At 37.8% G+C, this 25,205-nt stretch overlaps 3 protein-coding genes across 6 annotated transcripts; 2 read left to right on the forward strand and 1 right to left on the reverse strand.

Annotated features, from left to right (window-relative positions):
• Positions 1–4,917: 4,917 nt before the first annotated feature.
• LOC119999102 (protein DMP2-like) lies at positions 4,918–5,846 on the forward strand. Its single transcript, XM_038846625.1, has one exon. It carries the CDS (start codon positions 4,982–4,984, stop codon positions 5,528–5,530), a length of 549 nt encoding a protein of 182 aa, XP_038702553.1. The 5' UTR covers positions 4,918–4,981; the 3' UTR covers positions 5,531–5,846.
• Positions 5,847–6,390: 544 nt separating this feature from the next.
• On the reverse strand, positions 6,391–11,123 carry LOC119999083 (putative E3 ubiquitin-protein ligase RF298). Of its 4 annotated transcripts, none has more exons than XM_038846611.1 (4): positions 10,985–11,054; positions 10,744–10,808; positions 8,281–10,452; positions 6,391–7,068 (listed from the first exon to the last, which is right to left on the reverse strand). In XM_038846611.1, the coding sequence occupies exons 3-4, from the start codon at positions 10,444–10,446 to the stop codon at positions 6,526–6,528; spliced, it is 2,709 nt and encodes a 902-aa protein (XP_038702539.1). In that variant the 5' UTR covers positions 10,447–10,452; positions 10,744–10,808; positions 10,985–11,054; the 3' UTR covers positions 6,391–6,525. The 4 variants fall into 4 exon arrangements, 3 of the variants coding, with proteins under 3 accessions (XP_038702539.1, XP_038702546.1, XP_038702530.1); XM_038846618.1 differs by having other exon boundaries at positions 10,785–10,808; positions 10,985–11,002; XR_005468340.1 differs by lacking the exon at positions 10,744–10,808 and adding an exon at positions 7,135–7,279 and having other exon boundaries at positions 6,928–7,068; positions 10,985–11,123.
• A 10,158-nt stretch (positions 11,124–21,281) lies between these two features.
• Positions 21,282–23,268, forward strand: LOC119987323 (S-adenosylmethionine decarboxylase proenzyme 4-like). The gene has a single exon (XM_038832237.1). It carries the CDS (start codon positions 21,860–21,862, stop codon positions 22,913–22,915), a length of 1,056 nt encoding a protein of 351 aa, XP_038688165.1. The 5' UTR covers positions 21,282–21,859; the 3' UTR covers positions 22,916–23,268.
• The last annotated feature ends 1,937 nt before the right edge of the window (positions 23,269–25,205 follow it).

A 25,205-nucleotide genomic window follows, 5' to 3' on the forward strand; every position in this document is an offset into this window, starting at 1 on the left:
CCCAACCCCACCCACTCCTTTTTTTACTCCTATTTAAACACTAAACCCGAGCACGACCTCCATGGACACAAATCACAACAAAGCAGACCACCAAATACCCGTAGAGGTCCCCCCTTCTGGTTTCTTCGTCTTCTTCCTCATTTCTCCTTCGTTGCCTTAATCGATGTGAGAGAAAGGAGAAGAGAAAGAGAGAGAGAAACTAGTGTTGAAACGATTATCTTATCCTCTCTCGATTGAACACGGTTTTTGTTTTTTGAGGATTTTTGTGATTTAATTTGAAAGCTATGGGGACCGAGGTTTTGAGGCCTCAGGATTGTTTGATCGAACGGATCAGAGGACCACCGGCGGTGTTTAATCGTCGCCGTGGGGCTTACAATGGAAGTCCTAACCCTAATTTTAATTCTAACCCCCTCAGATTTAATAGGAAACCAGCTGTACGATCTGACAGATCGGAACAGAAAAGACGGAGCCAGACGGAGCAACCTCTGTTGGTCTCGAAGAGATCGAGCTCTGCCGGTGAGCTGACGGTGACGACCAGAAGTAACAAGTATGGAAACAGTAACGCCAGCCGCAGCAACGTTAATATCGTGATGGAGAACGTGACGATTTTGCGGAGAGGACAATCCTTGGATTCGCAGATCAAGAGCAGCGAGGCGGCCTCTAAGAAGGAAAACGGTGATATGGTGGTGACAGGGACGGATCGTCTTGGTCCAGGTCCGGAGAAGGTACCGAAACGTACCTGGATCGTGGACCTGATGTCTCCGTTGGCTGGAAATGGTGACGTGTACGCCGGATCCGCTTTCGCGATGTCTCCATCTCCAAGCTCTCTCCCTTTACCGTCCTTCTCGAAGAAGAAGCAGCTTGCCGTCGACGACTCTGCAACCAGAGGTCTCCGGCGGTTGCTCCGACTCGATTAGTGATAATCAGAAATCGAAGTTTGTGAAGCCAGGCTCCGATCCAAATCAGTTCGTCTCTCTCTCCCTCTGTGTTCTCTCTCTTCTTCTTGTTATGGTTTGCCTCTTCTTGATTTCAAGGTCTAATCATCCCGTGATTTTTTTCAAACGGGGTAGATCTGGAAATTAGGTGAGGCGAATTAGATGAATATCTTCTGTAACTGTTATCTTATCGGGGTGGTTGTTTATTGGGTTTTAATGGTGAATTAGGGTGGTTGGTTGGTTGGTTTGTACGGGGGTTGTGAATGTTTCTGCTGTGTTGTGAAGTTGTAATATCTCCTGTAATGTAAGGTTGAAGATAAAGAAAATGGAGAACTAAATTAGCAGATTAAGGTGATTTGGTTCTCCGTTTTATCTTATAATTTTGATTGTTTATCTGTTCATATGTAATTTTAGTCCTAATGGAGTATCCAAAGTTCTTCTGAAGCTGGCTGGTGAATCTGGGTGCTTTTGTATATTGATACCATAGTTTCTTTTGGATTCTAGGGTTCTCTTCTCGATTCTGGGTTTAATTTTGGTTGGTTTATGTTGATTTCTTCCTTGAATCTTGTTTTTACGGCTGGTCTGGTTTTGCTGCTCACTACTTCAAGTCATCTTGAAGAACCTCGCGTTGAAAACCTGAGGTGGAGGAGCAAGGAGATCTTCCTGTTCTTTCAGTTAATGAGTTCAAATTTATTTGGTTCCACATATTCTTCTACACCGACTCAGGCATAGCACCTCACGACAAAAAAATGTGGTAGAAATCGCAAAGATGAGCGCAGTTGCACCCCATTTTTAAGTAATAACATCTCACTCTATAAACAAATTTAAACAAACTCCATTAAAACATAATAATTATGAGTACATTTCAATTTTTGTAAAATGCACCACACGCATAACGGAAAACAAGGTAATCACTATAATTCTGAAACAGAGTATCTCATCCAATGTAGTATGATGATGATTAACATGAAATCAGAGACAAACATGAACATAAGGCATGGTCAAAATTAAATAGGCTATGCAGTATACTTCTGCATATTCTATATGTTCAATACAAAAGGCATATTCAAATATGCTGCTCATGAATGATCTGACAACCTTGAATCAATCTAACAACTCCATAGCGGCTATGTTACGTAGCTTCGAGGATGGAAGTGTCTTGAATTTCTCGATCTTAGAAGCAAACATCTTTGGCCAAGCTCTTGCATTGGTCTGATGATGATATGACGACATCTTTGAGACATGAGGTATGAGATTATCTGATTCTAGTTCTATTATGATGTTGCATATAAGGGATCATCCATTAGATCGTGGATTCAAATCCTACCCCTCCCCAATCCCCAAACCCCTATTTCAAAAAAAAAAAATACTAAAGAATTTATTTTATAGCATATACTTTAACATAAACCAACGGAATATAGTATATACTCTGTTGGTAACAAATGGACCCTTTGTGTCCTTTCGAAAGAAGTTGCCTTACATTCTTTGATGGGTGTTTTTGAATCTTGGAAAGAGTTGTCCACTTGTTTGTTGTGTTTGTTTTAACGCAAAAACCATGTTTACAAAGAAGAGATTTCCGTAAGATTGCAAAAATATAGGATAAAGTTGCATCCGATCTTCCTTTGGTATGATAGTTTCTATTTCATGGTTTAGATTCATCTACAAATACAAGTAGTTAACCACATCATACTCTTTTCATGCTCGAGCGCATGAAGCATCGCCCGAGCGAAAATCGCACTTGACGCCATATAAGTTGTAAAAATCATAATAAATTTTAGGGGGGTTTCAAAATACACTAGAGAGAAAGAGAATAGAGAGAGAGAGAGGCAGCCAACTCTAAAGAAAAGATTGAGAGACAACTTGTAATCTTGATTCTCATGATAGTGAAGCCTATCAAGTATCAATCACATTGGACGTACATTGTTAGGTCGAATTGATCGGGTGAACCACTATAAATCTTTGTGTTACTATTGATTTGGTTTTGCTTACTTGCAATTTTGGCTTATCCTCTTGTTATGTGTCATTGGTTTGTTGGTTATCATCTTTGTTAATCCCACAACATCAAAACAAATCTTTTACCATATCCAGGCCCTATGCTCTCCTCCTTCACATGGAATTATTTAAAAGCTCCAAGTTGCAATAGATAAGTTCCTGATTTGGTTGAAAAATTCATAGCAGCCATGCTTTCTAAATTGTACAAGTTATTCAACAGAATAGTTAAGTCTGAAAAACCTAAATAGAGACAACAGCAGCAGCAGAAGATATTGATGTGACATTTACTTACTTGTAAACCAGAACATACAAAAATCCATGCCTAATTTCAGAGGCATCCCTGGGGATAGGTGAGACGGGCCGTTGCCCAGGGCCTCCAAATCCCCAAGGACACATATTCACAAGAAATGCTAAATGAGTTAGTTATATTGTTTATTAAAAGTGATTTGGTGGAAAAAATTGATTACACTAACATAATTAGTGAATTTGTATTTCAAAATACTACAAGATTCATATTTTTAAGTAATATACGACATTAAATTTTTTTCACAAGAATGCTTGTTTTTTAAAGTTCGTCCGAGCCTCTTGAAGACTCAGATACGTCATTGCCTAATTTATGTCTACGAAGGGTAAAAGACTTCCACTTCAACCATCTTTGATCAATTTGAAGGTCATAGATATTAAATAAACAAGACTAAATGCAACCAACAGTCTCTCTAGTACCTAACACTCAAATTTTTTTTTTAAGTAAAACAACAAAAGCAAGAGTAATTAGTCATCTATAATCTATTCAGGAGTTTCTTGCATTGAGATTTCTTGAAAATTCAACATGTACATCCATGCATTAGAGCGGGAGCTGCAGTAGCAGATGTTCGTTTTCGGGCAGGCTTGACCGCTCTCCAGCGAGCGTATGAAGGGCCGCTCGAGCGGAAATCACTCCTAGCGCTATATAAGTAGCGAAAATCAGAATAAATTTTAAGGGTTTCAAAATACACTTAAGAGAATAGAGAGAGAGAGAGAGGCGGCCAATTCTAAGAGAAGATTGAGAGACGACTTGTAATCTAGATTCTTGTGATAGTGAAGCCTATCAACCACATTGGACGTATACTGTTAGGTCGAATTGACCGAGTGAACCGCTTTAAATCTCCGTGTTACTGCTGATTTGGTTTTGCTTACTTGCGATTTTGGCTTATTCTCTGGTTATGTGACATTGATTTGTTGGTTATTATCTTTTGTTGTTCTCGTTTGGATTTAATTGGGATAGTAGTATAATCCCAACAACACAACATCAAAACAAATGAGAAATAATACCCAAGAAGATCTTGGTGTGACATTTTACTTACTTGTAAACCAGAACATTGCAACAGTCTCTCTACCTAACACTCAAAATTTCAAAGTAAAACAACAGAAACAAGATTAATTAGTCATCCATAATCTATTAAGGAGTTTCTTGTATGGGGATTTCTTGAAAATTCGACATGCACATTAATGCATTAGAGTTGGACTGAGTCTTGAAAGGATTGAACGATAAGGATTGGAAAGAAAAAAAATAGTAGGATTGACATTAGAGAACCAGTGAATTTGATTCCTTGTTTGTCCAACCAAACTATTAGTCTATACTTCTTCAAATATTAAAACATTATTTTATTTTTCTCACTAAGATTAAGAATTAAGATGTTGTGATCATATTGTCCTTTTTTTCCCCCCAACTAGCAGAGTTTTTTAAGCACCGTATTACAAAGTGTCAAGATTAAAATCCTACATCGATCGAACATATAACATAGCCGAGTAGTTTATAAGCAAAGTTTTCAGATCATCTTACATTGAAAACGTGTTTTTTAGACCTAAGACCAATTGCGACGGCCCATGAAGAACAAATTAGTACGGGTTCGTTACCTATAACGGACAATATATTCAATGTGTTTGGGCTGAGAATTTCAATACTAACTAGATCTTTCACTACTATAAATACTCAAACACCTAGCAAAGCTAGCTGCAAGAATCATCAACCAAAACAGACACATCTCCAAGATATACCACAGAAACATACCTCAATGGTGAATACTAGCTCAATCCAGAACAAGACGTTCACAGGAGCCGGAAACTTCGTAAAGCTCCTCCCGACCGGAACAGTTTTCATGTTCCAATTCCTTAATCCTGTCTTCACCAACAGTGGTGATTGCCACCCCATCAACAAGTACCTTACCAGCTTCCTCATAGCCATTTGTGGCCTTTCTTGCTGTTTTGCTTCTTTCACAGACAGTTACAAAGGCAGCGATGGTCTGACTCACTATGGATTCGCTACTGCAAAAGGACTCTGGCCATCTCCAAACTCCGACTCAGTCGACTTGTCGAATTACAAGCTGCGTTTTGGTGACTTTGTTCATGCTTTCTTTTCATTGAACGTGTTTGTTGTTCTGGCTCTCCTGGATTCCAACACTGTGAACTGCTTCTATCCATCTTTTGAGTCCACCAACAAGGCTCTGATGATGGCCTTGCCACCAGTTATAGGTTCCATTTCCGGCGTGGTGTTCTTGTTGTTCCCTAACAATCGCCATGGAATCGGGTACCCTTCAAGTGATGATAGTTCAAAGAAGTCATAATGTGTGTTCTGATGGCATTTATGTGCCTGTATTTTGTTATGTCTCTCGAGTGTTGTGAGGTTTCTTAGTTCTGTTTTTCTTTTTAATTTGTTTTTTAAGAGACGAGGAATCCTTTGTGGAGAAGGTTTTCCTTCTAGTTAGTTCGCTATTTTTCAAGTTATTATGTCTCTTTAGGTCAATCAGGTTTAAGAATTCTAAAATTTCTTAAAACTAATTGTTGTAAAGACTTGCTTGCCTAGAGTATTTATGCAAATATGTGATATGAGAGATTCCTTCAATGTTGGGAGGGATCGATACATGCTCGGTGAAAGGCTAAGAGAGAAATGTGAGTTCATCCGACCCTATCTGGAAGATTCAGGGTGATAGGATATTGTTAATTTATGAATAATTATTCCAAATGCTACATGGATTGGGATAAACAAGGTCATAAATTAGAGGTCGGTAGCATTGCGCATATATTGGAGATTTCTATTGGAACCCTCACTTCCCTAACAACAGCCAACTAAAAGCATCACGATAATAACTATAAACATGGACTCCAGGAGGAACCACAAGCATAAAGCAAACATTTCAGAGCAGCTCTAATAAGAGGAGAGTGTTTTGTTTTGCCAGAGAACTATGGTCCTTGAGTTCAGTTTGAAACTGTGAGCAAGAACAATAATGCCTGCCACTAGTCTTCTGAGCATGCCCTAGCAGTAGCACTGGGATGGAACACAGGAACTAAATACAACTGAACCTAAAGCTAATCAACAAACTAATCCAAGGCCGCCCGAGTGCATAGGACAAGCAACACAGTGAGAGCCAGGATATAGGTGGCTCATGATTAGTACTGCATAAAACTTCAATGATAAAGGATGAGAAGAAGAAGAAATTAAACAGAAATCTTTTTAAAAAATTATGCAATTTCATGGTCTCAACTTTTGAGAGATGCAATTCAACCGCATTATTGACTCAGATAAGTCTAATACTCATTATTTAAAGCACTAAAAAAAAAACTAAGAGCCAGAAAAGCGTACAGTAATTCGCCTCTGGATAGGGCTCCTACAAGAAGGACATTCTTTCATTCCCTGCTTCTCATGGAGTTCATTGCATGTTGCGCAAACCACTTGATGGGCACAAGGGAGGAAAACCACTGACATTTCCTCTGAAAGACACATCACACACTCTCGTTCCCGCTTTACACTTCCTGTCTCCGAGTAATCATGGAAATTTGCCACCACTTCTGAGACATTAGGGATCCAATACTCCTGTTGGTCAGGACTATCTTTGATCTCCGCGAGTCTGCTAGCATAGCTTCCATCAATGCCTCGTCGAAGTGCAGCAATTTTCGAAGAGTTGGTCTTCACCCTCAATTGTGAAATTTCCTTTTCTAGCTTCTGAATATCATCTTTGTACTTCTGCAGATTGATTTCTGCTTCCAATTTGATATGGTCCTCCTTAGATTTTGTGGAAGTCTCAATCTGTTGTCTTTCTTTTGTAAGTGAGCAGACCTGTAAAAGCAGTTCTTCCTTCGCTCTCTCTTCTTGATGCCATCTAGCCTGTGATAAATTTCGATTTCTATGAGAAAGAGCCACGTAATACATGTCATAATTACCGAAAAGTACCTAATGGGGCTAGGAAGGTTTCTTTGATGGAACAAAAATGCACAATACTTCAGCAACGTCGACGACATTATTGAAAAGCTCTCCCTCTCACTGTTTGCACCCCAAAATATTGTGTCATGTCATGCATCTTATACAGTTCATAATTCTGCTTCAGGGTCAAGTGTAGGTTAGTTAAATGAATAATTATACAAGGAATAACTCAACGAACTTGTATGAAGTGAAACAGCAAAGTAGCAAACATGGATAGAAAATATTGTGAATGCAGGGTAAAATAACAATGTACTAATTTTAAAGGCAAACACGCCCTGAATGCTAATGCATATTCAATATAAAATTGCAAAAAGTGGGCAAATATGCACCAAAATCAGTAAAATATTGGCTCAAGGTTTTTGCACGCAACAGAAGATACACATTAATTAGATTGAAACAAAATTGAAGAAAAAAGTGATATGCATTGTCTAAAAATCAATAAAAGGGAAGTGCAAAAGGAGGTTCAAGAATTGTCTATGAATCTAGCAAGATTTTGATCAATGAAAAAAATATGGCATTTTGCTGAAAAGAAATATGAGGTATGTCATACGACAATCCTATGAAACCTATACTTCCATTTCTTTCTCATTCTTTACAATTGCATAATTTGCGCAATTCAATGCATATAAACTGTCTTCCTTCGTTTCTAGCACCCCCTATGTACATTGTATGCACAAGTTGTATCACTAATACATTTAACATATCCTTATGCTTTATCACGCATGTATCCCACTCCCAGTTTTGTGAGGTGAACAACTCCCATGCACAAGGTTCCCGCACAGAGCGGGATCGGATACATACAGGATATACTAAAACTTTACCCAACATAATATATATGAGAGACAATTTCCAAGAATTGAACCTCTGACCCTAAGTTACACCACTGCAACTCCATCACTAGGTCACATTTCGCCTGTGCATCCCAGTTGTCTAAATTGTGTGAAAAACACGATGACAGCACCTAACATATGGTGTGAAGAGATTCCATTTGACGAATTTCTATATCTATATCATGCTTATGGAACGATGAGTGAGAAATTTGTTTCAAATATTAATAGTGTATTCTCCGGAGAAAAAAGAAAAGGGAATCAAGAATTAAATGTTCTCAAAACATACCTCATGCTGTTCCTGGAGTTGTTTAGCCTGCTCTAGTTCCTGGAGTAACTGTGCAACCTTACGCTTTTCGGTCACGAGCTCTTCCTGGAATAAGGTTTTCTGTTTCTCCCATGACTGACACTTCATTAGTGTCTTCTTCTCCCATTTTGATATTTCCTGACAGCTTGCAGCTGACTTCGCCGCACTCAATTTAGCAGCCTCCATCTCTTTCCTTAGTAGAGCATTCTCCAGCTCAAGTCTCCGGACAGCAGTATTAGCTTTCTCCACTTGCCCACTTGCCTTACACAAAGCATTCTCCATCTCAGAGAGCTTCTTCATGGTGTTTTCCTCGAGACTTTGCTTCTCTTTCTTTAATCGCTCAACTTCTTCTTTCTCTTGCCTCAGTATCTTCAGTTCAGCCTTGTCTTTGCTAAGCCTGCGAGCAGCTTGCATCACCTTCTGATTAGCCCACTCTGTCCATTCTTGGAGCTGATTTTGCAGTTCTTGCACCGTCGGAACCAGCTTAAGAATCATCTCATCCTTTTTATCCCGGGGAAGCCATTGCCCAACAGATTTGTCATACGGCATTCCGGCATAAATAGAATTAGGTATCCCAGTATTACAGTTGAGAGGAATTGGAGAAGAGTTGCTTTTGACAGGCAATGAAAGGGAAAGCTCGGTATCTGCAGTTGATAATGCAGGTGGGCTACTCATTGCACATAATGCGGCGGCATTGACAGGGGGTAACGTAGCTGGTATGATAGTCTTAGGCAAAGCAGAAATGGCATCACCAGTTTCTGAGTTAAATGCTCTGGGTGAAGAGAAGCCAGGATTATATGGAAGGTTCCGAGTCTTCTGACCAACTTGAGGTACATCAACTCCCATTGCCTTGCTTATCTTCAATGAAGCATTCTTTATATGAACAGCAGTTGACTCCGACACAGACCTAAGTTTCTTATCCAAAATCAAACCACCCAAACCACTCAGTTTCCCCGCTCTCGAAGATCCTTTAGACCCATATGTCCGGTAATTCTTCTCCACATGAAGTGACTTCTGTCTAAGTATGTATTCTCTCTTGCTACTAGCAGAATGGACCTTTTTACTGCTCCCAAATTTTTCTTCCCGCGCAGAAGATTTTGATGTTACCGTAACACCAAAGGATTTGCCAACCGTATCAGATGTAGAATTTAGGCCCTCTTTATCTGATGTTAGTCCACAGAGAACAACAGAGTTTTTCGGGCTCGTTATATTAGGAACTACAGCCACGGTTGGTTCCTCTGATTGAGAGGTATGAGAGCAAGGAGTTGAAGGTGTTGTTGGGTTACAGGGATTAGGAAGAGTCACTTCATTAACAGGTTCTGTTTTCGACTGCGTTTGGGATGGTATCAACGAAGTACCATCAGAAGCCCCATCGCCATCAAAACTACTCAGCAGATCTCCATCCATTGCACAAGCATGTGATATGTTCATATCGCATATCAATAAACACCACATTGCATCCCCAATGCTGAAAAAAGGCCTAACTTCCCGAAGAACACATACTAATTCTGCCAAAATGTACTTCTCCAGCTGCTGCAAATCCTCAAAACAGTGCTGCCTTGAAGGATCAATCTCTTGAGCACTTCTAAGAAATGCCAAAGTATTGTCCACTATATTTGACACAATATCTTTACACCCATAACAAAGACCAGACCTCAAAATAGCCTTTGTTGCAACCTCTTCAGTGTAGCCACAAGCTACAATCTTTTTAATTGCGCTCTTGAAAACTGTGTCCAAAGTGCATAAAACAAGCTCTTCTAGTTGACTCTCTACATGATCACTCCAATCAGCATCATGGAATTCATCCATCTCTATCTCCTCTCTAGGCCTACTTGGCCAAACCTCGGATGAACCTACAACACTAGCCAATCCAAGATCAAGTTGTAACCCATCTGAAAGGTATTGGCCAACACCGCACAGGTCACATGCACCGGATTGCCCATGGCCTGCTGTTCCTTCAAATTTCTCAGCAGAAAACTCATAAGTGAGGCACTCATTTTGTGTTGAAGGTATAATATCATTAGGTTCGCCAAACAACAGATCAGCTTGGAACTTCCTCTTGTTCCTACTTCCTTTTTCATGAACTGACAACAAGGGAGACACTTGACTGCTGCTACTAGCACTGCCCTGGGCAACCATTGATGCCATTTTGAGCTGCAACAAAATTAAAATTAACTCACAATACAGTTCTCAAACCTCATTGATAATCAATCTATCTACAACCCTCAATGCAACAATGTAAACCACCACAACCATTCTATCGAATAGATTTACATCATAAATTGGGGAAAAAAAATCAAATTGAACCGAAGAAAGAACAGCTCATTAGATATTCCACTGACTAACTGATACAAATCGAATCATTAACATGAGGAATGGTTATCAACCTTCAGAATTGAAAATCCCCAATCAGTTACAACACAGATTAAGAAAAAAAAGACATACCCAGATACAGAAACTCACGAATCAATGCGTTAAAAACATACCCAGCTAGCCAAACCACGATTTTTCTACAATATCGGTGAGGAAAGCAAATCCGAAACCATTAATCAAAACATTAGATCAAGAAAGCTTAAAACGGAAAACTCAGGAATTCTGACAAGCACTGACAACATAAATGAATTATCTCCAATAGAATTGAGAAAAAAAAAATCAGATGTATCAATCAAATGATCGGACGACGTACCAGACGGTGGGTTCACTGTTCCAGCAATCAAAGCTATGAATGACCAATCCAAAAAAATAAATTGGAAAAAACCGGAGAAATCCCAAATTTTTTGTTTTATTTTATTTATTTGTTTTCTGTTTTTTACTAGGGAAGAGCATCAAAGCATCAAACGCCTCCCTACTTCTCCACACACTTTTGGGGTTTGAGCTAATCTTGCTATAATTTGGATGAAACCCAGCCCAATATTTTACAATTCTGAAGCCGGGCCTTCTTTAGTGGGCCTTTTGGGCTTGATCTATAGGGATTTTTAAATTTTGGGCTAATCTTCTTACAATTTGGATGAAATCCAGCCCAATATTTTACAATTCTGAAGCCTGGCCTTGTTTAGTGGGCCTGAGTGGATTTAGGCCCGAAAGAACTCAAGTAGAGTTAGGGCCTTAGGGGTCCAAAATAGGGACCAGCTTCATATAAGAAAAGGACCATACTAACGGGATTCATGTGAAATGCAACTATTCTTTACCATTAGTGCTTGGATCCGTGCAACGCAGGAATAATAAAAAAAATTACAATTTCACTGAAATGAGAACCAACACATAGAATAAATTTCAAAAAATTATAAAGAACATATTTCTAATTGCTACCAGCCAACCAAAACATGTGTTGAATAGTAGCATTCATAGAGGTGACATTAGGCACAATTATTGTATTTAGTGATCATATATAAAGGTAATAGATGTTTACATTTAATATATGTGTATCTTAATTAATTTTTAAAAGAAGTAAATGATAGAAATCAAGTATAACTAAGATGATGAAAAATTCATAATTAAGTATTGTTATTATTATCTTGTAGAGTTTTAAAATATTTCATCACAATTTAAATTGTTAAACTATAATTTAAATAGTGATAGAGTAGAATCATTTTTAGGTATATTTATATAACTACGATTTTTAATCATTACAAAATTTTTCATTAAAACATGTGAGCTTTAATTAATTTTCAAAATATTAAAAGGATTAAAACTTCCAAATATTTTTATGGTTAGTCTATTTTAATTTGAAATTATTAATTTATTATTTTCATAAAGATAAAGGATAATCATATTAATTTAAATAGTGATAAAATATTATCTTGTAATGTGAATTTTATATCCGTTTATGAATCAATCATAATTCATTTCTGTACTAATTTATGAATCAATTTATAAAACAATTGTAATTTTTTTAAAAATATATTATAACACATCATAGATAATATATCATAAATACAATTAATATTTTTTTAGTTAATATTCTTGTCTATTATATCTTATTATCCTCTATATCTTTGTTAAAACATTTAAAAATATTTGAATATTGGTTGAGAGAATAAATTAATAGGATAAAAAACTTACAAGTGTATAAGGAAAAAAAGGTGAAGTGTATTATACTTTTATATATTTATAGATTTCTCTATTATGTCTTACTTATTATCCTCTATATCTTTGTTAAAACATTTAAAAACATTTCAATGTTGGTTGGTTGAAAGAATAAATTAACTATTTCAATTGAAATGTAGGTTGAGAGAATAAATTAATAGGGTAAAAAACTTGCAAGTTTAGTAGGGAAAATAAAGATGAAGTGTATTATACTTTTATTTATTCGTAGATAACACATTATAGTTTATCAAATAATTTAATTAATAACCACCTAAGTGATAACTAGGTGATGAATCTCTTTGAGGTATCGTATGGATTTCGGAAGATCCTGAGTTCAGTCCCCACTAGGAACAATACTCTTGTGACTACGCGTAACGCGATGAGTTTTGGCCCAACTCATCATATCATCATGTAGAAATTTTCTGTACATGTGAGTCTGACAGCTAGAGTTTAGTAAACTTATATCGAATATTTAAAGGACAAATTTATATGTTCTCGTTCCCGATTACTTTTAAAAAAAACTAATTTAATTAAGCTTCAAGCTTTGTCCCTGGATGACCCCACTGATTTACATGTATATTAATTATGTAAGTCACATTAGGCATATAATCTACTCATAACATATCAATAGTGTCATGATTATGTTACATTTGGGTAGGGATGCACTTATTTTGGTCATATCAATTCCTCTATATTTTAGAGTCATAGATTCTTGTCTGCCTAGAAAACCTCATCAAACCATCAGGTAGAGCATTCTTATGCAACTTTTTGGGACAGTGAAAAACTATTAATATTCCTCTCACTAATAACCTATCATAATCATATTATATCATACCAAATTTGGGAAATTCATATTATTTTGATTTCTAACTAACGAGAGGTGGCTCGATTGACAATCGACTGAGTTAGACATATGTGTGCTCAAGATTCGATTCCAATGAGAAGCATATTTCTCAACGGTATTTCAAAAAAAAATTTTTTTTGATTTGTGGGAATAAACACAAAGGAGTCTGAAAAAAAAGAAATCTAAAACCAAATGGGAATTGGGCAAACCCCTAAGGCTCTAATATTCACTCAATTTTTTTGGTAACGTACTTGTGTTTCTTTGATTCACAGTAAGAGTGGGGTAATTAATTGGATCATCCAACTCCCAAACTATGAATCTACAATTAATTGGGTTGAGTCACAAAATCGTTCCACTATACTGAGTCAACTCAATGAGTTTTCTTTCTTTTAAATTTTTTGGGAAAGGATGAACATGGACGATCATAGTAGTAAACCAAACCTCCTTGGGTGTTATTATAGGTGTAGCACCTTGCTCGAGTGGGTGAGGCCACAAATTTTTATAGTATCAAGTTTGGTGGTGTTGTGAGAACTATCGAGTGACGATGAAACTAAATTTCTTGTCTCACATGCGTAGAGGAAAATGTGCAATACATAATATAATATGTCAAATTTCATAACTAGTAATAAACGTTTTTTCTGAACTCAAACTAGTATGTGCTAGTGTTGGGTTAAGAAGATAAATTTTTACGGATTGATCTAAAACGGACAAAGTGTTATTAATGTAGATTGTGAGGGTGGAACGGATGATATGATGATTGTGAGTGGGGGACTAGTTTGCACGGTAAGCATTACTAAGAAACGTACGGGGAAATTAAAGGGATTGAATACGACATACATTGCTGTATGCGTTGTAGTTGTCATACTCACTACAGTAGAATGATGCTTGCGTGGAGCAGTTGGTTTTGTCCTTTTTTTTTTCCATTAATAAAAATAACGATAATAATAATTTTTTATTTTAATTTATTTTATATAATTAGATGTCCCAAGCACGAGAGGAATGATATGATGTGGCGTGTCTGATTCCTAGATAGATCTCTTCTTTGCCATTTGAAGGGCTCGAGGCACAATTCACATGCATACTTTCATCGTATGAATGTGGGCCCATTGTCTCCCTCGCAAACCAGTTTACAAGGAGGGGGAAAGTGTTTTGTACCCTAGGGTTCAAGCGATGTGAGATTTTGTTTTGACACTCACCCGTATGTGTGGGTTGAGTTATGCCAGGCTAAATACATAGACAAGTCAAATGTTCGTGTTTCCCATCAGAACCTTGGGTTTGCTTCGATGTGATGTAATAAAATGTGGGCCCCATTGTATCCATTGCAAATCGACTTATAAGGGAGGAGGAAAACTCATTCTAGTATATTAGCACAAGTGCTGGTACCCAAGGGATGTGAGATTATATTTTAAAATAGTAGCAAACCCCTTTGGGCGTGATCATATGGTATCTAGTAGACGATGAGTCATTCTCCATAAGTGTCTGTGATGCGTAAAATTTCTTCAATCCAATCTATGCAGACAAAATATGAACAAATCTTGCATTTCATGAGAGATCTTAACTTTAACCAGCAATCCACTCGAGGAGAAGCAAATCGTACCAACTAAGCTACTATTCCATTGGTGCTCATGTCTTTAGTACATGTTTGGTTTTATGGGCAAATGTAAATCTGCGCAGACATGTTTTGTTTTCTTTCAAGAGATATCTTATAGCACCTTACGAGGTTTGATTCTAGTAGATAAGCAACCATTCATGTGACTTCAAGACAAAATCTTTGCATTGAGAGCCCACATAATTGGAGATTATAATATTGGGTCATAGGAATATGATAATTAGTCTAAGTTGTAGTAGAACACAACAATGTGGCATTCTAGGACCACTAAGTGTTTTTTTGTTTTTGAAGCTATAACGTTTGAATCAAAAAAATAACACAACGTGGATGATGAGACGGGTTCAAATTTTGAAATACCGCTGAGAAATATACTTCTCATTGAAATCAAACATTGGATACACATATGCAGTATGCATGCCTAACCCAACTGATTGTCAACCGAATCACCTCTCGTTGGTAAGACGGGTTCAAATTAAAAATTTGTCTTGTTGATTATGACATACAGTAAGACCAAATGAATTTGGCCTATTTTGTCCTTAGACCCCGACTTGAGCCACTTAATGTTAACGCTATAGAGAATATTATTTGGGAACCTGATGTGTGGTGTTGTTCAATACTAATAATACCAAAATATCATTTTTCCATGAGACGCCGACATGTGTATCTCACAAAGTGGAGGAGGGGATGGGTTGGGAGCATCTCGTACACTCAGATGTCTCCTCGGTCGGTACTCCTCAGTACTACCTGACAAGCATGATCTCAAGAGCTCAGGTGATCAAAACTCCTATGGGTATTGAGCAGCACTCATCATTGATTATGAATAAGATCTGCAAAAGATCTTAATCTAGGGGATTTGCCCCCAGAAATCACATCTATAATCAAGGGTGATCAATAACTCAAAATTTATATAAAAAGGAGCCTCTACTTAGGTAAATATCTCTAGACTTTTTCACCATTCAATACAAGATAAATACCGAGCCGTCTCCCTAGCTAGTCTCATTTCTTACTGATCTAACTTAAGCGTCAGGAGCGTCCCTATGAGGTACACATTGGGAACCCCAAAGCTCATATTTTCTACTTGTGTAGGGACAAAACAACTTCATGATCTCTAATCTGATCAACTGATACATTTGCAGAGCCAAGATATCCATTATAGAGCACCAGAGGTCGGTCCGATTTTACACGTTATAAAATACGAAAGCATAAAAATAAAGAAATGGCTATTTTTTGATGTATTTTTAGAAAATCTAGATTTATAAAGATATTGATGTTGATACTATAAGAATTTAAATCACGGGGTATGACCCAATTATCCTATTCTCCTCAAACACCATAATAATAAAGAGTTCCACTTAAATAGTGTGTGGGGGTTAGAATTGATGAGCAAATTCGCTCTATCTTGTCCAATTGCCATTCCTAGACGTAAGGTTTCTAGTTATCACTACCTAAAGAGGGGGTCAAAGGGGAAGGAATATGACATATCACCATATATATATATATATATATATACACTCAAATTTTGTAAATGAGCTTGAGAATGATGCATCACCCGATCCCATGAAAACCAAAGTGTTTTTAGGTCCAATGCACTATCTTCTTCTATAGTTCTATCTCATCCTAAACTAGAGAGAGTGGTGGGGGCATCATATATATATATATATACACACACATACGTACATTTTTATGCGCATGGTACAGTAGCACTCACAGGGGATGCTCGATTAGTGCTCAAGCACAAACAAATACAGTAATACACACACCATGCCAACACAACTCTTCTCACCAATTTACCACATGTGTGCAATTTCTTTTGCGCGTGCAAGCAATATATGGCGGCTAAAGAAGAGTCGGCGGGGTCTGTTGTAAAAAAAAAATACAGCGATGGAAGAGGGGTTTTTGTTTTTGAAAAAGAAAGCGTAACTTTGTTTTGATCGTTTTATATTCAACGGTTCAGAATTCTCACGTCTTTTTCACGTTTAATTTGATTTTTATTTATTAAAAAAGATATATCATTAAATTCATCAACTCGATCAAACCTATTGATGATTTTTTTTTTTTGTAAAAAAAAATATTGTATTGATTCTTGTCCTTATTTCTATCCTTAAACTATAATATTTCTCTTTTCTATCCTTAAAGTATCAATTTGTGCATCATTCTTGTCCCGAGTCAACATCCCGATATTGACTCTGGCAAAATTGCTGATGTGGCATCCAATCTCCGATGAACATTGCACATGGCTTGATGACAGAGGCAAAATAATTTTTTTATTTCATTTCTTTCCACCCGTGAAATTAATTAATAATAAAAAAAAAACTTACAAATCAAAGTAAAGACCATTCCGGAAGAACATGAGAGGATTGATGATAACTTTGAACACTAGATGAATGGAGCATTGATACTGATCCGACAGATGAGATGACCCGCTCGACCCATCACTCTCATCCTTGGGGGAGGAAGATCACATCAGCCATGGCTTCCTTTCCCTTTCATCTACTTATGTTATTCTCTACACAAAGCCGAAATCAACATTACACCTCCAATCACTTACTTTGAAGTGACAAACCCATTAGGGTCCCCAAGCCCAAACGTTGCCCACATCGGAATCTCCAAAATTATGACTTTGGCTCTTGTTCTTACAAAATCACGACATGGGATGCGACCTGTGCGGCGTCTTCAGCTGCCATGGATTTGTGCGACCTGTTCTTGCAAAATCACGACCTTCGTCATGGGTCTGCCGCTAAAAGGAAGCACCATGGGTTCTCTCCGAAGCCACCGAAACCATATTAAGGTTTAGTCCCTTGCAAATTGAGAATGTTCTTCCCTGTGTGGAATTTGGGTTTGTTATTTGTTTATATTCTTAAAATCTTTAAAATTGTACAGGTGTAAATTTATTAATTAAAAGTTAATTTTTTATATGGCAGGTGTAAAATTAGCGAATAAAAATTTTTAAAATATTTACACGTAAACATTCTTGCCGGAGTCAACATCGGGATGTTGACTCGAGACAAAAATGATGCATAAATTGATACTTTAAGGATATAAAGGACAAATATCATAGTTTAAGGATAGAAATGAGAAAAATGTGATAGTGTAAGGATATATATAATATTTTAGCCGTTTTTATTACATCAGACCACCCCGCTGAAGAAATGCAAGCGTCACCCTAACCAAGAAACCCAAGTGGGGACACATTGTCTAAGGAAAAAACCAAAGCCATGGAGTTGGGGCCCATATGTCGCCAAGAAGTTAGGCCACAAGAGAGGATGATGTGTAGTTTATGTGGGGACAGCCACGGTGGTTGTCGGGAGGGCTCATGAGTGGGACCAATCATGGGTTTTAGATAGAGCCTCTCTACATGTATGATTTGGGTAGCTGGAGAGAATATAATTAAGAAGAAGAATTAATGTATTATATGTATATGGTCATGTTGTATAGTTTTTGAAAAGGTGACCAAAGTGGGGTCCAAAAATCAAAGATTAGTTAATTAGTCATTCGAAAATTCCTTGCTTTGTCGCTTCAAATTAACAAAAGTTTTCAAATTAGCTTGAGAAGATCTCGTTGTGCATCTTTTGATGTAAAAAGGTGGGGGATTTTGTAGTTTGAGACTACTTTTTTATGTTGCGTAGCGTGTGTGGGTTGACAACGAAATTGGGATAGCTTAGTTGGTTACAACTTTGGTCGAAGACATATTTCTATTGAGTTTTCGAAGTTCGATATATCTTTGTTGGGTTTCCAAAGTTTGATTCTCATTAGGGTCGATCTATCCTCGTTGTGTTTCACATTGAGGTCGAGACCCAACTTATCTGTCGACAATTTGTGCGCGTGGCAAAAAAGTGTGTGAGTTGACCATATTTTGGTGAGAGCGACAGGAAGGTTAGGCCTTGTGTGTGCTCGAGGGAGATAGTGTTTTTGTGAGTTTAGTGGGTGCGCGTGCAGCACAAGATGTGGAATGTGGTCATAATGGAGGCTGCCAGCCACCCATAATAATAATATTTATTCATGACTCCATCCATACCATAGCTTTTCTGCATCATTTTATTGCCCTTAAAAACTCCCTTATTTTTGATTCTAATGAAGCTCTCACAATACTGTATCATTACATACCTTGCTAGCTACCCATATATATATATATGTATGTATGTATGAATTCTTCCATTTTTGTATGTATATGTGAAGATATGAGTGGTTTTAGCTTACAAAGAGGGAAAGTTGTGTGTAGAGTTTATCATGTTGAGTTAATTATTATGATACCATCTTGTTGGTGTATAAATAAAGCTAAGGAGGGTAGAAAAAAAAAGTGATGTAGGGGGGAGAGGTGGTTCATCAAGTCATTTACGGAACTACCTTCAAAGCCTACCAAGCACTAATTACTCCCACTATAACATAATCTTTGTTATTATATTTTGCAAGCTATGTATGTATATGTATATGTATATGTATATGTGTGTGTTGATTGAGTCATGCTCTAATAAGTATATTTACTTTTAAGCTGTTTGGATCTGATCAAATAAGACTGACTAAACCCAAGCTCAATTCTAAAGCCTCAAAAACCTAAACCCTAAATACTAAAAATTAAAGTCTAAACTTATTTTTGGGTAACCGATCAAGAACGACACTATATATATAAGTTTTCTCATCTCATGACAGGGTAAGCTGGGCCAAAATCCAACGTGTAGCAACAAGAGTATTCTTCCCAATAGAAATTAAACTCATAACCTTCCGATTTTATATGATTTGCCCTAGAGAAATTCTCCACTAGACTACCAACCAAGTGGTTAATAACAAAGCCTAAACCCTAAAAACCGAACTATAATTATTTTTCTCTAAACCCTAATTTCTAAACTTTAAATCAGCTTTAATCTTAGTCATTTAGTTAGATTCAATGGGTTAAAAGTAGAGGTGATTATTTTGAGTAAAATAAGGACCTGTATGTTCACTTACAGCTCCCTAGCCTCCCAATGGAACTAAATACAACTTTTGATTCATGGGTTTTTTTATCAGAATTGATCCCACTATACACCACCAGTCAACAAATTCAATCGATTAACTATGCACTGTGAATATTGGTAGAATCTATCTAGTGTGTCAATTAAACAAAGTCAAATTTTAATCAATACTTAGCAAATTAATTACTTCGACCACCTCCAGTTGGAAAAAAAAATAGCATTCACTGTACACAATCACGTACACAAATTAATGAGAAACTTTACATGTAAATGATGAATAAAGCATATATCACCTTTTGGAAGCTCAAAAGATTAAACAGTAGTAGTTTGGCTTGCCTGTTTAAATTAGGGTTTAAGAGATATGATAATGCCTCCTCTCACATGGATTTGCATGGGGAATAAAAATGATGTGTGGAGTGCCTACTGCTTTTTCATTTTCACGTAAGGGGACCTCCCCCACCCTAATTGCATGGCCACGCCTGATTCCTTTTGTTTTTTGTTTGTGATCTACTGTTGCAAATGCTTGTCTTGTTGCGCCTTTATTATTACTCTTACCTCAAAAAATGTTGGGCACATCTGGTTTCGGATGAGATCTCCTGGAGTAGAAGTCACTAAAGTTTTACGTCCAATCTATTTAACAAATTTTAAAATTTGTGTGAACCCCACACAGGTAAGCAGACTGGAAACAACTTGGCATTAGCTTAATAGTTTTATCATATGACTTTGACTTAGAGGTGAAAGATCCCTCAAGTCAGGTGTTCGAACCGGTGGGACGTAATTCCTTAGGGTTTCTTGGGTTTCGTGAGCCAAGGGCCGATGGCAAGGGCTTGCTTCCTGGGAATGGTTAAGAGCCCTATTTTGGACCTCGGTCCAATCTTACTCGCGCATTGGGCTTCGACTCAGGACTAAATTGGTGGCCGCTGTACGAATGGGGTGACCATCTTAAGTTTAAAACTGGCCCAGGGGTCGTAAAGTGACTGTAGGAAACATATGGGACATTTGTGATTAGACCTGTAGGAAAACTATGTGACTTCTATTGCAGACACCCTTGACCCGTCTGGTTCTTGTTAATTAACACTTGCCTTCTTTGAAAACGACAAACTATTCCCTACTAACCAAAACCCTCCAAGCAATTTGTGTTAATTAATTGTTCTACATGCTCTCTGTTTTGATTACTGTTGTTTGGTATAGTACATACTACATACCTAATTGAGATTAAGCCCGGGTTTGTGCCAGTAACAGTCACTTTTCATAGCATCAATGCTTATATATAGTGTTGTTGCCATTCAAAGAAACATTCAGTCTTGCCTATGATTATGCTTGTGTGTCCTACAGAAGTGCCATGCGAATGACTTGAACACAGAGCTTTTTTTCTGTTAATTGAAAGTTATTTTTTGAGTCATAAAATCAAAGTTTTGTAAATTTGTTTATGGACCTTTTTTCTTGCATAATCATGCAGCCATTTGCCAACTACTTTAAAAAAAATAAACAGAGAGTTTTCAATAATTTGGTCCATGCTCTGTTCTCTTTGATGGTTAATCGCTCTGTTTATTGCATCAGAGTTGTATGAAAGTGTTTGAACAGAACAAATTACATGTGGGATTTGGTATGAATAGTAAAGTCGAGTGAGTGAGACATGGAAGGATACAGAGTGATTGGAACTGATGATATGGGAGAGTTTTTGTCTGTAGAGGGAGTGGGTGGGTGGGAGCAAGAAGAAAGAAAGGGAAGGAATGTGCATGCGCATGGGCATAAATTCCGTTCCCTCCCTGTTCCTGTCTGATGAGAAAGAAAGATTTTCCCACAAACAGAAAAAATATATATTGTAGAGAACATATATCATCATCTTCTTTCACTTCATTATGCCTGCAATCATGATTCTTGGTTGCCTCACATCCGCATGCCCCTTCTCTCTCCCCCCCACTCCCCCCCACAACCACCTATAAATCCCATCTACTCTCCCCTTCTCTCTCTCACTCACCTGTAGTACTTGCTCCCAAAATTCCCTCTCTCAAAACTCCTCCTCCTCTGTTTCAGCGACCCACATAGTCATTTCATCAAATACTTTGTGTGCAAATGGCTGTGCCTGGATTCGAAGGCTTTGAGAAGCGCCTAGAGCTTCATTTCTTCGGTGATGACCCAGTTTCCGACATGGGTCTTAGGCTGATTAATATGGAGTCATTAGAGAAGGTGTTGAATGCTGTGCAATGCACTGTTGTATCCTCTGTTGGGAACCAGTTTTTTGATGCCTATGTGTTATCAGAGTCAAGCCTATTCATCTACCCCACCAAGATCATCATCAAGACTTGTGGGACTACTCAGCTCCTCAAATCAATCCGGCCATTGATACACTATGCCTTCAATCTTGGCCTCACTTTGTGTTCCTGTAGATACACCAGAGGCAGCTTCATTTTTCCCAAATCACAACCCTCCCCTCACTCGAGCTTCAAAGAAGAAGTCATTTACCTTGAAGAAACTCTCCCTTCAAATCTCTGTTACAGAAAAGCCTCCGTTATGCTCTCCAAATTGTCCAATCATAATTGGCATGTTTTCACTGCTGGTGACCAAGAAATCCCAATTGATCAAACTTTGTTCACGATTGAGGTCTGTATGACTGAGCTCGACCGTGTTTTAGCCCGCAAATTCTTCCGACGTCCCGATGACGACAAAAACAGCGACGCTGCCGGACAAGAAATGACGGAACTGACCGGAATCGACAACATAATTCCGGGAGCAATCATTTGTGATTTTGGGTTCGATCCTTGTGGGTACTCGATGAATGGTATTCACGACGGAGATCGCTACTCCACAATCCATGTAACCCCGGAAGACGGTTTTAGCTACGCGAGTTTCGAATGTGTGGGCTCCATCTACGATGACATGGACGAATTCTCTGAGACTTTAAAGAAGGCGGTGCAGGTTTTCCGGCCGGCGACCCTGTCCGTTTCGACAACGTCTAGTTCTCACGAGGTGTGGACACGCGTCGCAAATGCAATCGAGCCACTTGGCTTCAAATGCCGTAGCTTTGCCGTCGACGAGTTCCCAGCAGCGGGGAGTGTGGTGTTTCAGACCTTCACGAGCCGCCGGAAGCATGCGGAGCACGGTGGTGGCAGATACATACACTGGGGTTAGTTGGACAATTTTGGGGCGGGTGATCATAAAACTTGAAAAGAAAAAAAAAAGAAAAAAGAAGAAGAAGGTGATGATGTGGAGGGATTTGATTGGTTAAGGATGGTGATGAATGTTGGGGTTGACTTGTGTAGAAAGATAAGAAGATTAGGAAGGGGAAGATGGGAAGGTATCAAATTAAAAAGGGTGGGAATGGGATTGGGGGTCAGGGGATCTATCAATGATAATGCACCCCACTTAGGCTTGTCACGCCTAAAAGAGTTTTTGAGGCTTTTTTTTTTGTTGTGTAATTGTGGGGGAAATGTGATCATGGTTTTTCAAGGTTTATATCAACTTAATTTCTCTTATTTTAGCAATTCCTTTTTTCTTTTCTCACTTCACCAATTATCATGAAAATAGTCTCGTGAATGGTGAATTTCTCCGAGTCAGATCGTATGAATTCAAATACTCATGAGTTTGATTCTCACTTATGTAGGGGTGCAAAACGGTCAATTACGATAGTTATTTCTGACATGAATTTAACCAATATATCGATGGTTATTTCTGTTATCTATCGGTTATATTAAATAAGTATGTAATTTTTTTTGAAAATAACTGACCGATCAGTTCAATTTTTGGTCAATTCGGTTATATCGTAATTTTGTACGACCCTATCATTGTGGTCAAGCACTAAACTTTTGGTTCAACTTATCCTATCCACACGTAGGAAACTTCTGTATGCGCAAGTTTAATGATTCGATTGTAGGCTCATATAATATCAGTGTCCAAAAAATAAACTTTTATGGTATCATTCTCGGTTACCAAAGAAAATTTGAAGGGAGTCTCTTTTGCAAAATTCTTTCGTTGTTGCAAATCAAAGTTTCATGTTCATGTGTTTGATTAGTAGTGTAGCTAGCAATAGTTGTTGTTGTGAGTTGCATGGCGAGTTTGGTGGATTTTTTTTAATTTAATTTAATTTTTGATAATAAAGTGAGCTTTTAGGATGATCAAGGCCAGGGGCAGAAGATGATCCATATGCTGGCGTGGAAGTCACGAACAAAATCCAGATGATGCAAAATACAAAGAGGTGGTTTGTCGTCGCAGTCGCACTATAAATTTACATGAATCTACAAGGTGACCATGATTGGCTGCTTTGTAGTGCCTCATGCGCTATCTTTTCATCTTTGCTGTTCAAGGCAAAAATGAATTGGCTAAGACTATATATATATATATATATATTACATATATAACCTACTGTTGCACCACAACAATTATTCCTTGGAAATAAACTTTGGCATGGCAAAATCTGTGATTTTTAATATGCATCTGTTGATGTATCTCGTCGAAAATGTGCATCTGGATCTGGTGGTGCAGGACTGATATATGCACCCAATTGCAGTAATTTTTTTTCGTAACAGAGAGATATCATATAAATTTGTCCTTTAAATATTCAATGTGAGTTAAAATTTGGGTCGTCAAGTCCACGCGCACATAAGTAAAATTTTCTACCTGACGATAGAGTAAGTTGGTCTAAAGCCCAACAAGTGATCACAAAAATATTGCTCCTAGTATTAAACTAAATGAATTCAGGAACCTCCTAAATCCATGCAATTTGACATTCAACAACTAGGTTATGACTCGAGTGATTGACTAAACAATTTCACTAACCAGTGAAGTGAAACTAGACTCTTATTGACACACACACTGATTCTCAGGTGTGAGATCCCGCACCTGATAACCGTGCGAACCTGCCTTTTTTAGGCAAGTTTTAGGCTTTTAGCAAGTGTGGGGCTCTTATGCATTGGGCCCCACACTTCAGTTTTTATGTTGGCCTACCCATTTTTGGATACGTCCGTACGTTTGTCAAATGTAAGATTTCGCTCTTGAGAAACCCTCTATGTTTGTGTATATGATGGAGGAACCGTGGAAGTATTGACGTATGACGTATCTAATTGGTTGTACCTTGTAAGTTGTAAGGACAAAGCCCTGGTCCATCTTTTAGAAGTAGTGGGCCTTAACCTTTCAATTTAGAGCCTAAAACATTTGTCTTCTTGACACAAAAGCCAGGCCCAAACTGAACAAGCAATGATGGGCTATCAGCCATCTTAAGATTGTCAGACATGGGCCACCGGAGATCCATATTTATTGGGCTGCGAGATCTTAAAAATGTATCCATTGGACAGTTGGACTTCACGGATGGGTTCTACATGGCCCATAAGCTTCCTTTAAAGTCCATAATCAATGGGCCTTACACCAGCCCAGTAACATTTGCGTCATCTAATTCTCTCTTTTGTTTTTTATTTTTCTTAAGAAC

Source organism: Tripterygium wilfordii, chromosome 1 (assembly GCF_013401445.1).
Source record: "Tripterygium wilfordii isolate XIE 37 chromosome 1, ASM1340144v1, whole genome shotgun sequence".
NCBI lineage: Eukaryota > Viridiplantae > Streptophyta > Magnoliopsida > Celastrales > Celastraceae > Tripterygium > Tripterygium wilfordii.

Bases quoted from the DNA above. Each gene is read 5' to 3' on its own strand.
- LOC119999102 (XM_038846625.1), top strand. From the start codon at position 4,982: ATGGTGAATACTAGCTCAATCCAGAACAAGACGTTCACAGGAGCCGGA.
- LOC119999083 (XM_038846602.1), bottom strand. From the start codon at position 10,446: ATGGCATCAATGGTTGCCCAGGGCAGTGCTAGTAGCAGCAGTCAAGTG. The intron at 7,069-8,280 runs GTATGTTTTGAG...AATTTATCACAG, and splicing joins AACTCCAGGAACAGCATGAG to GCTAGATGGCATCAAGAAGA.
- LOC119987323 (XM_038832237.1), top strand. From the start codon at position 21,860: ATGGCTGTGCCTGGATTCGAAGGCTTTGAGAAGCGCCTAGAGCTTCAT.